The sequence below is a fragment of the Octopus sinensis genome, linkage group LG19 (assembly GCF_006345805.1).
Source record: "Octopus sinensis linkage group LG19, ASM634580v1, whole genome shotgun sequence".
Classification (NCBI taxonomy): Eukaryota; Metazoa; Mollusca; class Cephalopoda; order Octopoda; family Octopodidae; genus Octopus; species Octopus sinensis.
In genome coordinates, this window is record NC_043015.1 from 13854758 (window position 1) to 13871185 (window position 16428).

Sequence of the window (16428 nt, forward strand, 5' to 3'; positions counted from 1 at the left end):
AACACAAAAAAAACACAATAACGCAAGGACGTGGAACAAATATAGTATTATTGGATGCTCAGGAAAGAAGGAGGGTTTAACATTTTGAGCAGAGCTCTTCGTCGGAAACATAGGAGAAGGAAAGATCCAGAGAAGGGAAGACAGAGGAAAAAAAAAATAGCCAACGGTACAAACAAGGTCACATTTTGAAAGACCGTGTTTATTTATAGATAGATAGATAGATATATGTATGTATGTATATATGTATAATCTTGTATCTTATGCGATAAAAATTTTTTCTGTTTGTCAACTTTGAACTATAATGCTTTTTGAATTGCTGTTAAATATAATTGCTTAAATATGTATCGCCTTTTTGAAGAAATTATAATGTAATCTACATGTTTTTTAGTGGTTAATGTTTGATGTTTGTAGGCAAGTGTGATGGCCAAGAGGGTGTTTGATACGTACAGTAAGCAAGAAGATGAAGCAATGGTCCTCTTTCTTAATATGATAACAAATGGTCGAATCATCATCTTCACAATCAAGGTATGTAATTATGATGCTTGCTTACTTCTAACCTCTTTATGTGTGTGCATATATATAATATGGCGCAGGAGTGGATGTGTGGTAAGTAGCTTGTTTACCAACCACATGGTTCCGGGTTCAGTCCCACTGCATGGCACCTTGGGCAAGTGTCTTCTACTATAGCCTTGGGCCGACCAAAGCCTTGTGAATGGATTTGGTAGACAGAAACTGAAAGAACCCGTCGTATATATATATACATATATATATATATATATGTGTGTGTGTGTTTGTGTGTCTGTGTTTGTCCCATCCAACATCGCTTGACAACCGAAGCTGGTGTGTTTATGTCCCCGTCACTTAGCGATTCGGCAAAAGCGACCAATAGAATAAGTACTAGGCTTACAAAGAATAAGTCCCGCAGTCAAATGACTGAAACAAGTAAAAGAGAAAGAGAATATCCGTACAGGTGATTCCCAGGCATGATCAACTGAGACTAGGAATATTATTCAACCATCTTGTTTGTGGTTCTACTTCTAGGTCCTTCATATGTTGCCTTGGCTTGAAGAGTCTATCTTGTGACCCTTTTCTGTGGCATTCTAACCATATCCCTGTAATACCATTGCTGTGACTTCTCACTGCAGAGAAGTAGCAGCTTGATCTGAAGAAACTCTCTGATCCCCAAGCTATGCACCTTGTTGAGTAATGTTACTCTAGAGATCTTTCATAGGAACCCCATTCCAGCTGTTTGTATTCACAGTCATTACCCAACATTTATGACCATTGATGAGCATTGGATTGAAAACCAAATTGAAGATTTTTTTTTTTTTTACTAAATTCTCTTCTGAGGATCAAATGCTGAAGCTGGCACATTACTATACCAACAACTACAATTCTAGCATCCAATTCAGCTTCCTGTCTCCTGACACTCATGAATACAGCGTCCAGATACTTTGACCTTTCCTCTTGCCTCAGTGATGTTTCACTAACATGCAGTGTGCTCTGCATAATGTATATTCCCCATCATGGAAATATAGAGAACCATTAGCCTAATCTATATTAAACAGACTATAAGGAACTTGGTTTCTTGCAAAATATTTTGTGCTATTGATTTAGTTTTTTTCTTGTATATGTCTCCTGAAGTAGAATTATGAAATCTTTGTGTTTACCTTTTTAGGATGAAGGATCCTTTCAACTGAAACAGACTGCTCGCAATGCATTGAAGCAGCTTGGCAGTGAGAAAGCTGATTTCCTCAACTGGAGAGACATGTGGGCATTTATCACAATTAAAAAAAGCAAGTATTTCCACTTAGGCGTTTTTGACTATATTATAAGCCCCTAGGTTTTTGATTATTTCATACCTCTCACTTTTAAAATAAATCTATATTAAATTGATGTATACTGTCAATCTAACACGAACGTGACAGTAGGACGGTACACCACTGCTGTTTAGCCCTAGGAAGCATCGACGCCTCCTGATGGCTTTGACACATTTTTCCTGTGTCCTTATATACATTTTCGTAAATGTATATAAGGACACAGGAAAAATGTGTCAAAGCCATCAGGAGGCGTCGATGCTTCCTAGGGCTAAACCGCAGTGGTGTACCGCCCTACTGTCACGTTCGTGTTAGATTGACAGTATACAACCATTCTATCGCCCCACCACCGTACATGTCTCTACGAGAGATTTAGAAATTTAGTATTTCTGACTATATTGAATTGCGATTTCAATTTTATTTAATGTAACTTCTCATAAGTACTGCATTTAATGTGTAAACAACTACGACACTCCTAACCACATTGCTTTCTATCAGTGCACTTATTTTGTCTACTCATATCTACCATGGTTTTCTCTCTTTTTGTTTTGTAAAAAGTAAAAGCTTGCTTGCTAACCACATGGTTCAGGGTTCAATACCACTGTGTAACACCTTGAGCAAGTGTCTTCTACTATAGCCATGGGTGGACCAAAGCCTTGTGAGTGGATTTGGTGAACAGAAACTGAAAGAAGCCCATCGTATATTTGTGTGTGTGTGTGTGTGTCACCCCTACCCCACTACTTGGCAACCAGTGCTGGTATATTTACTTCCCCATAACTTAGCGGTTCTGCAAATAAGACCAATTGATCAGGCTTTAAAAAAATAAGTTTTGGGGTTGATACCAAAAAATGCTTCAAGGTGGTGCCCCAGCATGGCCACAGTCTAATGACTGAAATAAGTAAGAGATAAAAGAGAAATAAATTTAATGGTGGAATCAGAAGATAATCATTCCTCATGTCCCTTTTTGCTGGACCTTCAAGACTGGTAGGAGAAAAAGAAACTTAACTCAAACACTTGCAACTGAGTGGGCTGTGTTAATAGCATTGAAAGGCCAGGTGGTGGTATTAAACTTGTTAAACTAAGTAATGGATTAAGTCTACCACTCAGAAACGGGAGCAGACCTTCCAGTAGGTTTCCACACAAGTTGTAAAATAGCAAATTTCTCTTAGATTTTGGTCAACCCAAAATTATGGTGGGAGACATTTGGCCAAGATGCTGCAGACTAGGATTGAACTTGGTTGGTCCACATTACTCTGTTTCCCAGTTTCACTGGCATTATACATTCCTCCCTGGATAGGATGCTGGCCCATTATAGGAATACTCTTTTTTGCCAGCTGAGTGGACTGGAGCAACATGAAATGAAGTGTTTTGCTCAAGAACACAATGCATCACCTAGTCCAGCAATCAAAACCACAATCTTACAATTGTAAGTTTAACACCCTAACCACTAAGCCATGCACCTCCGCAGGACTGAATTGTTCAGCAAACTCTTAACTACTCATTCATACCTGCACTCATTTCTTAACCACGATTTTTTTTCTAATTTCCTGTTCTACTCTCGTTATCTCAAATTGCACTTGAATAGATAAAGAAAAAGAATTAAAGTATTAACTGATTGTGTATAAATGTTACTGTTTGTATGCTATGTAAAACATATGAGTACATTTAAGATTCATGTGAATTAGTGTATAAAAGTTTCTGTCCCTGTTTTTTACAGGTGAGAAAGTGGCCGAAGCATATAGCAAGTCTCTTGATTTATCAAGTTGGGGAGAAAAAGTGACTCTTACTGCAGCAATACCATTAGTACCAGCTGAATGTAAGTAATAATTTAATTTTAACCACTTGGGTACGCTTGAATATCCTCTGGTTTCTTTTTGTTTCAGATATATTGTATTTAGGACTGTGTTATCCAACGTGTCCTTCATCTTGCCTGTTACTCTAATGGTTCTGCTAACTCACTACCAGTAGTGGTGGAGGCAGCAGCAGTAGTTGTTTCTAATCTAGACACGTGGCTAACTATTTTGCGGGGCAAAGGGATAGTCAGTACCATCAACCCCACTACTTGACTGGTTCTCTATCCAACAACCCCAAAAGATGAAAGACAAAGTTGACCATTACAGGATGTGAATTCTGAGCATAAAGCTGTAGAACAAATACCACATGACATTTTGTCTGATGCTTTATCAGCCCAGGGAGATGAAAGGTAAATACAAAGCCAGTGGGGTTTTGAACCCAAAAGAGATGAAACTCAATACTGCCAGGTACTCAATTTAGTAGCGGCGTACTGTTTCTTCCTCACCATCATATTGTAATAATTCTTTCTACTAAGGGTACAAGGCCTGAAATTTGGTGGGAGGGGACTAGCCAATTACATTGATCCCAGTGTTTCACTGGTATTTAATTTATCAACCCCAAAAGGATGAAAGGGAAAGTTGACCTCAGCAGAATTTGAACTCAGAACGTAGTGATGGGCGAAATACTGCGAAGTATTTCATCCAGCATGTTAACAATTCTGCCAGCTCGCCGCCTTACCTTGTAATAATAGTGCTAAGGATGAAAAAGAAAAAAAGAAATATTAGTTGTAGTGATAGTATTAATTGTAGTAAAGGTAGTAACTTTTCTATTTAGATCAGTGTTTCCCAACCTATTTTCCCACAAGCCTAACTCTCCAGAAAAATGTATGCTCCACCAGTAGTTGGCAAGCTGGCAGAATTGCTAGTATGCCAGACAAAATACTTAGTGGTGTTTCATCTGTCTTAATGTTCTGAGTTCAAATTCCACCAAGGTCAGCTTTGCCTTTCATCCTTTCAAGGTTGATCAAATAACTACCAGTTGAGCACTGGGGTCAATGTAATCAACTGAACACCTTCCCAAATTGCTGGCCTTGTGCCAAAGTTTGAAACTAATATTTCATAATTATATACTTTCCTTAAAGAAATATCCACACTAAGGCGTTAGGATAGTACTATACTGTAGCAAACCGTCTTTACACAGTATGCTTGGCTTGAGGGATTGGTTTGGCTAGGTTGTGAATAGGTGTAGTATGTTTGCTGCGTACAAAAGATTTTCACAATTTCATGTCTTAACTTAAAAAAAAAAAATAAGAAATTTTGGAAACCACGGTCCACCAAAATTTTCCCAGCCCCCACTGGTGGGGCATATACCCGACATTGGAAGTCACTGATTTAGATTGTATACTGAATATTGTTTTTATTTTTGTAGTGAGTGAATGCCAATGGCCAGATGACGAAATCAACAATCGGCGTCGGACATTCTGCTCTAAAGTTGAAGGTTATGGTAGTGTTTGTCAGTGCAAGGATCCCGCCCCAATTGTTTTCAGTCCAAGTACCGTAAGTTTCTTTTTTTTTTCTTATTATTATTATTACTAATTTTCAGTTTAAATTTTTTATATATTTGCTATTAGGATGTCATCATCACATTTAGCCCCTTTGTTACCATATTTCTGTTGAGATGCTCTGTGTTTCTTTCAAATAATCTTAATATATAAAACAGAGTTTGTGTGCGTGTGTGTTTTGTTGTGAAAAAAATACTTTTTCTCAGAATATTTTGCACAATAATTTCTCAACTTTGTGTTAAAGGACATCCTGTTAAAACATTTCTTAGGTATTATGTCAGCAGTTGTGTTTCTGAAACATCTAAAGTAGCACTGTAAAATGTGTAAGAATATCTATTTGAGAAAATATATCTAATCTCTATATGTATAAAACTGAGAATGTGTGTCTGTCTGTGTGTTTCCCTAAAACTCGAGAACTACACAACCAATTTCATTCAAATTTTACACATGCCTTACTAAGGGTCCGGGGAGTGTCATCGGCAAAAACAAAGTTCATCTTCTTGCCTAGAGCGAGCCCATAGCAATATCATATCTTCTCCACTATTTCAGTATTACGTGTTAAAAGTGAAACAAAAACATTTCTCTATTTTATGTCAGATACTTTCACTTTAACAATAAAAATAATAATAACAATTGAATTATATGTAGTAAGCAATAATTAAAATCAAACTAACGTATAATATAATCGTAACATAACAAAAGTAAAAATAGCAATTGGTATAAAATTGCATCAATGACTTGAACTTGAATAAGTGGTTTCACATGAATGGGAATAAATTAAAAATAAAATTAGCATGCAGAAATGGAATAGTCCAGATGGATAATAAAAAATTAAATTAAAGAAAAGACTATTGTCTATAAAGTATACAATGTAGAGAAAAAAGATTTGAACACCTGGAGGAAAGCACCTTCGAAAAATGTCTTGGTGCGACTATGAAAGATATCTAACCAGAGGCGGTAAATTCGCCATAATAGAAGCAAGGTTCGAGTCAACAGAGCGTGCAAGGGAGTACTCGACTCGAACTTGCAAAGTGGAAATATTTTATTTTTACCTTTATATCTGGGACGTAGGACATGCCGGATAAAAATTTAAAATGCCCCCCCCCCCCCTGAAGTTGAGGTAGGCTGGATTATAGCCACACTTTTATACAAGAGGGAGGACAAGATACAATTGATCGAAATTACAAGAGACGGGCTTACAATTCCAGTCTGTTATATATTTTGAGTATTGTTATCTCTCGCGATATCAAGATATAACTTTGTATTTTATGTATATATATATAGATGTACATGTAATATGTACACATATATATACACATATATACATGCTCTAGCACTATGACCCGGCAACGACGGGTCATAATGCTAGTAACATCTAAAAAAAAAAAATAGGAGAAATGAAACTGAGAGATTATTGTCAAGAGAGTTTGTGACAGAAAGGAAATAGTTCTAATCAAAGCTAAACTGTGGGTTCTTCTCTTGTCAAGAAATTCCTGAGGTGGAATTGTGATCACCTCAGGAATAATTATTTGCATATTTAAATTATTATGTACATACATATCTACATATATTCATCAATAGTTTTTTTTTTTTATGACATATATGTTATTCATTTATATTTGAGCTGTATTTAAGTTATTGGCAATTAAAATTATTTTCTTCCACAGCTCCCACAACAGAAAATCTCACAGGTGCCTGTAGCTGTGATAGCAAGTGACCGGCCGCACTATTTGTACAGGTTTGTTGAAATCTTTTGGCAAATATAACAACTGGCTTATATTCATTTACTTATGAATTTTAGAACCTTTGTCGATTACCTTTATGGCAGAGGTAGACACTTTTTACACAATTATCTTTAGGGAAAGCATATGACGTTTCACTTAACTATTTATACATGAATAGTTACGTTGACTAGCTTTATGAAACAAGTGTTGGACTTGAGTTCACTCCCTTTACTAGAGATCTGTTGCTAATATACTCTTTTACTTGTTTGTCATTTGACTGTGGCCATGCTGGAGCACCGCCTTTAGTCGAGGAAATCGACCCCAGGACTTATTCTTTGTAAGCCTAGTATTTATTCCATCGGTGTCTATTGCCAAACCGCTAAGTTACGGGGACATAAACACACCAGCATTGGTTGTCAAGTGATATTGTTGGGGACAGACACAAACACACTCACACACACACACACACACACACACACATACACACATATATATATATATACACACATATATGACAGGCATCTTTCAGTTTCCGTCTACCAATTCCATTCACAAGGCTTTGGTCGGCCCGAGGCTATAGTAGAAGACACTTGCCCAAGGTGCCATGCAGTGGGACTGAACCCGGAACCATGTGGTTGGTAAGCAAGCTACTTACCACACAGCCACTGCTGCACCTATATGTTTTTTTTTTAAATCTACGTTTCAAAAGTTTTCTTGGAAAATATTCTATTCATCTCTTATTTTCATTCATTGGATAGCAGCCTTGTTGGAATACACAGCCTTTGAGAGCTGGTCATATTGATCCCAATATTTATCTCAGTCTAGTATTTATTTTATCCCTTTTTGTTTATTGAACCATTAAATTATAAGATATAAAGGGACTCTGCATAAACACAACTTCGGTTTAACTGGTATAAACACATACACACATATAAGGATTCTACTTAGGCATGGTGTTACTAATAACCAGTTGTTTTAATTTCAATATAATTATGCTTTAGACCAGTGCTTCTCAACAAGGGTCCATTTATGGTTTTGTTGTTCAAATTTATGCGCAATAAAATCAGTTATACTTCTACAATGCATAAAATATTTTAGCAAACTTTTATATAATTTCAGATAATATTTAGTTATAAAAATATAATGGGATTTTTTAAAACATTGAATGTCTATGGAGAATACAGTGCAGGAAAATACAAATCAAAGGGACCCACTGCTTTAGAGTAAAATGTTAGACTATTTGCATGTAATACCAATTAATAAATGTCGAGAGAACAGGAGTTGCGTAATCTCTATACGCTCAGAGCTATGTGCTTGTGCAACATCCTCTAGCTTCCTTGAAGCCATTAAAATGAAGTGTATGTTTATTTTAGAAAGCTGTTATATATACATATATATATATATATATATATATATATATATATATATAGTTCAACATGACTAGTTCCCATGCTGGAGGCATGTAAAAAGCACTCACTATACTCTCAGAGTGGTTGGCATTAGGAAGGGCATCCAGTTAGAAACCTTGCCAAATCAGATTGGAGCTTGGTGCAGCCAGCCTCCTGGCTTGCCAGTCCTCAGTCAAACCATCCAACCCATGTCAGCATGGAAAGCGGATGTTAAATGATAATGATATATATATGGCAGGTTTCCAAAACGGCCAAATTCCTCACATAAGGCATTGGTCTGTCCAATGTATCACACAATGGGATTGAGCCTGGAACCGTTAACTTACAATCAAACCTGTTACCCATGCAGCTTTACCTACATGGGCTTTACAAGTATTTGCCTTTCAGTTCTTCCAACCCGTGCTAGCACGGAAAACGGACGTTAAACAATGATGATGATTGCCTGAATTGCTTTTAGATTTTTCTGATAATTCCAATTCATTGTTGTACGTTTGCCTGTACCATGCCATCTAAACAAGATATACTAATTATAGTAAAAAGGTGCTGGTTAAGTATAACTTTGTTAGCATTTCATATCTAATCTAATGATAATTGAAAGGCAATCTTTAACACATTAAATGTATAGGAAAATGCCAAGTTAAAGCTGTGAAAATTGAAGGAGTTACCAATTGACTTTACAATTAAAATATAATTAATGGGCATAGAGGCACAGGAGTGTGTTAAGAAGTTTGCTTCCCAATTACATAGTTCCTGGTTCAGCCCCACTTTGTGACACTTTGGGCAACTGTCTTCTACTATAGCCTCAGGCTGACCAAAGCCTTGTGAGTGGGTTTGGTAGACAGAAACTGAAGGAAGCGCATTGTATGTGCGTGTGTGTATTTGTCCTCCCCCACTGCTTGACAGCTGGTGTTGGTGCACTTACATCCTCATGATGTAGTGGTTCAGCAAAAGAGAATAATACAATAAGTACCAGGCTTTATGAAAATGTACTGGAGTTGATAAATTCAGCTAAAACTCTTCAAGGCAGTGTCCCAGGATGGTTGTTGTCTAATGACTGAATCAAGTAAAAGATAAAAGATTATACAGTATTGTTATTTGCAGTCCTGTTGTTGTTTAACTCCATGTCAATTCTGATGAGTAAATCTATGACAAACTGCATTCCAATAATGAATATTCCATTTTTTACAAGGACTTAGTGTGTCCAAGGCCACATTCTTCAATGTTTCCTACCATCCTTTAAGACAGGAAGATGTGATTTGAGGCAGATTTGGTTGCTATTTCTAGTGGTTTGGACAATTATGTAAAGACTTAGTTGTGCTGTTTGCACACAAATTGGAAATAGTGTCTTTAAACACATCTTTATATATTTTTTACTTGTATCAGTCATTGGAATACTGCCATGCTGGTTTTTATCAAGCAAATTCACCCAAGTAATTATATTGTTTCTTAGTCTAGTACTTATTCTGTTAGTCTCATGTTACTGAGATGTAAACAAACCAATACTGTTTGTCAAGTGGTGGGGTGAGGAAGACAAAACACAAGCACACATACATGCGTGTACATGCATGCATATGTATGGCAGGCTTTCACAGTTTCCATCTACCAAATTCATGGCCTGGGTTATAGTAGAAGACACTTGTCCAAGGTGCTGCACAGTGGGCTCAAACATGAAACTACAAAGTTGCAAAGCCTCAATGTAGAATTCCAGATGGAGTACTTTTGTGCAATAGAGATTATCTGTTTTGAATAGATAAAACTGTTGTACATGCTATTTGTAAATGTTGTGGACTTTTGAAATTGGGTTTAAATATTTCATCTGTCAGCTGGTTAATGTTGCAGATGTTGGGAACCCACAAAACAATATTCAACAATACACACAGAAGACAGATATTTAAATGTGATTAACGTCCACTTGAAAGGTTCTCACATGTAGTCCTAACTCAAAGTGATTATGCACTGATATAATATGCAGAGGATTAATCAGCAAGCCTCTACTTAGTCGCTTGGTTTATGATAAATAGTGATCAAGTCTCCTTCAAATTTCACCTTGCTGTGTTTAAAAGAATAATATGATTCTCTATATACTGGCAGGGTGGGGGGACCCAGATCAATGCTCATGGATGGAATGCCTTTTGAACATAGCTCTATTTGGGTAGACGTTGACCTCGGGCTTATATTTTTAGAATACCTAAAGATTGTTATTTGATTATGTCTGCATACCTCACTGAGAATGTTAGCATGGTTAGCTTGAAAAATCAAAAACAGCAATCAGTTTATTTTGTTGCAAATGAAAGGTCTGCTATGACTCAAGCTCCCAATTCAAATTCATAATGGAATTGGATGATGACAGAGAGTCATGGAAAGTATTGAAAAAAAAATTGATTTGAACAAATGCTGACATATTGCTTATATTCACTATAAAAACAACTGGTTTATGGTAGGATTTGAATTCATAAGCAAGAAAGACTAAACTAGTTCAGCAAAGTATTTGGTTTCATATGTTGTTCTCTCTACCACATTTCATTACCTGAGATTATTTCATTTCATATAAAATGTCATTTCTCTTTTTAAATATTGTTATATCTGAAATATCCCTCTTTATTGCAGAATGTTGCAGTCAATCTTGTCAACTCCTGGAGCTAATCCTGACATGATAACAGTATTTATTGATGGTTACTATGAGGTATAGAATATGATTATTTTGTTTTTTCTTAATTTTCCATTTTAATTACTATTGATTTATTGATCAATTCTATGTGACAAAGTGTAATATAATGGTTAGATTGTGAGATTTAATTGTAAGTGGAAAACCTACATTAAAAAAACCCCCCAAAAATTATTATATTCACTTTTTGTTTATTTCTTGCGATCACAAAACTTTTGGCACATCACTCTGACCTGGACACTACAACAGTTACACTGTAGATACTTGAAACTAAGTTATTGGTTAGTTCTTATAATTCACATGTCACCTGCCAGTGTACCTAAGATTAAACAATATTTTAAGCAGAGCCTATCTGCAATTTAATGTAGCTGGCATCTGAGTGTAGCCAAAAACTCTTGGAAACTGATTTCACAACACCACTTTCAAATTAAATTTAATAAATCTAAGCATGTTTTAGTCTGACTGTAAAATATTGTAATGAAAAACAAGCATGAAAGATATTAAGAAAAATTAAGTAGGTGATAGAATTGAAGTGAAATTATTCCTTTTTTTATGGAATAAGTATTTTATTTTGTATGGAATAAGTAAAGTCAGTTGAGTTGATATTGTTTATTGGTGGCACTTTTTTTTTGCCAAGAATAATGGAAAGATAAAAGATGACTTTCTTTAACACTTTAGTATTCAGATTATTCTGTCAAAAGTAATGCTTATTTAGTCATATTGTTTTGAATTAATCTTGCATTATCTTGTAGCTTTGAGATTTTGATGAGGTAACTTAAGTTTTAAAATAATATTGTAGGACTGGTGTGGGAGGCAACATCTGGCCAGTTTGAACATAAAGCAGGTTGAATATTTTGGCCAGATATAGCCAGTTTAAATGCTAAAAGGTTAAAAGATAAATATCTCATAGCAAAAAATAAATAAATTAAATTTTAAAAATGCTTAGGAGAGTCTCTACAGTTACCCAGTAGAAGATGGTATCAAAATATCCAGGAATCACGAGACAAGAAAAACTTAAGAGAATAGCCTGCATCCTGTAGAAGGTAGATCGAGGCTGTTGATGTTAATAGGTAACCTCCTTTGGATTGGAGAAATGAGTAACACCATAGTGATATATAATGTTTTTTATACTCATTGATGATATCAGGATTGCAAGTTTAAATGAAACTAGAGTGAACTTTATATTCAAAACTGGCTTGAGGTAAAAATCCAATTATTTAGCCTCAGATGAAAATCAATGAAGTAGAAATCTTGTGACCCAAATTTAATTTTCAAAATCTTTTGTTTATTAATGCTGAAAGCAACATTACATTAACTTGCTTACCTTTCTGAGAAGTGTTTAACCCATTTGATACCAATCCATCTGAGAGTGTTCCTGGTTCTCTGATATAGAACTTCTTGTAATCTGAATTAAAACATTCCATCAAAATTTCATGTTACTCTATGCTCCAAACACCAGCTTACCAGTGTCAACGTTATTTTACTAAGCTCATTATTTTCAAAATTAATTGGAACAAAGACAGTGTATTTCAACAGAAATATGGTAATTAAGGGGTTAAATGCTTGCTGTTCGTTAGTGAGAGTTTTTATATGTCTTCTTATTCATTTCATAAGAAAATGTTTCTTATTTCAGGAACCTCTTGAAGTAACTAAATTATTTGGTTTGATTGGAGTACAACATACACCACTTGGAGTTAAAAATGCCAGGATATCACAACACTATAAAGCCAGTTTGACTGCAACTTTCAATCGTTACAAGGTAATAATTTAAATATTTGCTAGTAGTCTTTCCTTGAATCAGGGAAGAAACAGAGTTGTTAGAGTGTAAGATATACTACCTTGGAGGTGTTTGTTTTGACTTTCTGAGCTCTGAGTTCAAATTCTATGGTGGTCAGCAGTAATTTTCATCTTTTTAGAGTTGATAGAAAGAACTACCAATCAAAGGCAGTGGCTCGGCAGAACTATTAGAACTTCAGGGGGATGCCTTGGGGTGTCTCTTTCTGCTTTTGGTGGTCTGATTGCAATGCTTGCAATGGATCTGGTGCCAAGTTGTATCAGTGTTACCTTTCCTTTGGTCATCATCAGGGCCAGTGGTGTTGATTAAGAATAGCATTGTTATCTCCTGTAATATATCCAGCACCAACCTCATCATCTCCAGTTTTGTGCAACCACTGCCACCATCATCTTTTTCACTTATTCTATGGTGGGTGTCATTCATAAAAAATATCTAGATACAACCTTTAGTTCAGTTTTCTGGCAGTTTCTGTCAATCTTTCTATAGAAGTGAACTTTCCTTATCCCTTTTTGCCTCTGTTAATGTTGTCTCGCAACCATGCAGTGCAGTTGCTCAGGTTGTTTGGTGGTTGCAAGACATTGACAGTTAATTATTTTCATTTGATATATATCACCGTATATACAACAAATGGTAAATTATCTTTGTAGGCTTCCTTCAGGCAAAACGTTTTCACTTGGTAACATAGCTTCTTGTTCCATTAGTATCGTTTCTTATACATCTGCTTTAGTCTTCACATATTTTACTCTCAGCCCTAGTTTAAAGTATAAAATATTCAAATCTGGTTCTATTGGCAAATCATCCAAATAGTGGAATAAATTTTATAACTTAAGGACAAAAAAGAGTTCAAAGGGTAGAACCCTTTGTCATAGTTCTGCCTGTAACAGAGACTCTGCAACCAATTTATATCAGGTTTACTCTATCCTTAAGCCCTAAAGTATAGTAAATCATGGGAGGCTTGTTGAATGTTTGTCTGTAGCAGATTGAAAACTTAGAGACAGAGGGAGGTTATTATAATCTGACATTTATATTATCTTATTCTCCATATATACATTTTTCTTGATATTCCTGTCATAATTTACAAACTCATCAATACTCTCACTATTTTCCCCTCATATCTGCATTCACACACCTCTTTTTCAGTTTCACCATTACATAAATTATCTCCCTTCTTCTCTCACTGTATATCTTTTTATTTTTTTTTGCCATTCCATACTTCCCCTTCATTAGTTTGCTATTACATATCTTATCTTCATTGTTCTCCCATCTTATACCTCCTCCCTATTGTTCTTCCCTTACATATCTCTGTTGTTCTTCCACCATCCTCTTCTGCTCCATTCTTTTCCCTCAATCCTCTTCTTTATTTTCTCATCATTTTCCAGTATTCTTTCATTCCATCTCACCCAATCTCCTCTACTGTCTTCTATTTCATTGTTTTTACAGGATGCTGAATTTGCCATCATAGTGGAGGAAGATTTAGATATATCCCCAGACTTCTTCAAGTAAGTCATTTATTAGTTTGTCATCTATTTTTACTTACCTCTTTTTACAGTACTAACAGTTGTTTAAAAGTAAAATATTTCTTGACAATTTGCATTATTATTTAATCAATACTATTGACCTTTCTGTCCAACATTATGCAAATAATGTTTCATCAGAAGAGTGGCAGTATATATCCTCATTAAAAGATGTGCAAGTTCATTTTCTAATAGGACAATTTGTCTGGCATATACCTTATAGAATTTGGTGGACAGACTGCACCAAAGCCTGTCACATACATCAGCATTATGGATGTATCTTGGCAAGAAAACCAAAATATTGCTTTCATATAAAACTACTCTATATAATTGTTCCACACTAAGTTATCCCTTATCATTTTGGTTCCTGAGATGCTATGAATTAATTAGAGATTGGCTCATTAGAGACCTATAACCAACAATGCTCTTGTACATACTACCATCACCATCAGCAGCAATTTTATCATGTCATTACTCTTCATCAGTTTTTATTCAGTTACTCACCCTCCTACATGTGTAGCTTGTGATGTTGCTTATGGACTTCACATCTTACTCATACTTTGTTTTTGGCATGGTTTTTATGGTGGATACGCTTCATGTCACTAACTTCTTTACAATGTTTAGCAAGTGCATATTATTTTCACACTGATGTTAGTAAGACTATGTAAGTGTCTCCTGTATTTTGTATCAGTCAACTCCCCAGCAAGAGGTGACAAAACTTTGGATCTACTCTTTACTACTACTCCTGAAATGGTCATTAGTGTTGTTACTGAGGAATCTTTAGGTGACTCTTATCATGCTATGATCATTGCCAATCTGTCCATTATGGGCAGTAACAAAAACTACAGCCATCTCCAAACTGCTCGTTTTTACTGGAATAAAGCAGACTGGAGTTCTTACTGCACTGAGCTACAATGCCCAAACTGGCTGGAATTTTACAACTCAGGAGATGTGAACACTATTCTTCAGAACATCCTGAACACAATATGGTCGGCATGTGCAGCATCAGTACCAAGTAAGCACAAAAAACATCCCAAGAGTGCAATTTGGGAGACTGCAGCAGAAAGAGTGCCATAATGCTGAACGAGAATACAAATTGCATAAATCAGATATAAACAAGAAAAAGCGCAATGAATTATCCAACTATCTCAAGCAGGTAACAAAAAGGGGCAGTGCTTGAATTTGAGCAGTGCATAGCAACAAACCCTGACAGTAAGGTGTTCTGGAAAGATGTACATTCAAAGCAGAGACCTCACTCTCCAGTTGGTCCTCTTCACAATCCCCACACAAGCTAGATTACTGGCAATCCCAAAAAAATGCACAGAACTCATTGCTGAATGCCTATGCAGGCATTTTTACTGTCGTAAACCAAAACATACCATCTCCACCATCTCTGACACCAAATTCTATAACAACTATGGAATTTATACTTGCAAAGCTGAGGCATCACCTTAAGAATAAACGCAATTATGCCTCTCCTGGTCTTGATGGTGTTATGTACTTGCTTCTCAAACATGGATATTTTCTTCTGCACCAACTTTCACTCTTCTTTCAGTTTCTTTATTCTCAACTAAAAATAGGTAGTCCTGGTTTTAGGACAGCATTCTTCATCCTATGAGATGTCATCTGGTGTACTGCAGGGATCTGTTCTTGGTCCTCTTTTGTTTGTTTCATACATTAATGACATAGATGCCAGCTTAAAGAATGCCACAGTGCTGAAATATGCAGATGATAGCAAGATGTACCTTGAGATAAAAAGGACAGATCCTAAACACTATAGATCTTTTCTACAATCAGACCTGGACACAGTGCAGCAATGGATCATGGACTGGCAACTCAAGTTGGCTCTGGACAAGTGTACCACCATGCATTTTGGGAGGAAAAACCTAGCTTCCACATACTCTCTCCACAGCACTAATATCAAGAAGTCTTCTTGTGAGCGTGACCTGGGCATTACTATCAGCAGCAATTTGCGCTGGATAAAGCACATTTCCAAAATTGTTAAGAAGGCTGAGGGTGTCTTGACACCTCAGCAAGACTATTGTCAGCCTCTCTCCAGCTATCTATTTAAGGCTGTATATGGCTATGGTGTGGCCACACTTGGAATTTGCATCACCAGTCTGGAACCCCTATCTTGCTCAGGACATTG

General features: G+C 36.0%; 1 protein-coding gene across 4 annotated transcripts in view; it reads left to right on the forward strand.

The window, feature by feature from the left end:
- The window catches only part of LOC115222117 (protein O-linked-mannose beta-1,2-N-acetylglucosaminyltransferase 1), a 136320-nt gene that overhangs the window by 92066 nt on the left and 27826 nt on the right, over positions 1-16428 (forward strand). For all 4 annotated transcript variants that reach the window (XR_005003052.1, XM_029792245.2, XM_036511252.1 and 1 more), the window contains exons 6-13: positions 412-525; positions 1679-1796; positions 3535-3633; positions 5040-5167; positions 6840-6910; positions 10913-10988; positions 12604-12729; positions 14206-14264. Coding sequence is in view for 3 of the 4 variants with exons in the window: in XM_029792245.2 (XP_029648105.1) it covers positions 412-525; positions 1679-1796; positions 3535-3633; positions 5040-5167; positions 6840-6910; positions 10913-10988; positions 12604-12729; positions 14206-14264 (791 nt within the window). In the remaining variant the exon portion in view is untranslated. The remainder of the gene's footprint in view (positions 1-411; positions 526-1678; positions 1797-3534; positions 3634-5039; positions 5168-6839; positions 6911-10912; positions 10989-12603; positions 12730-14205; positions 14265-16428) is intronic.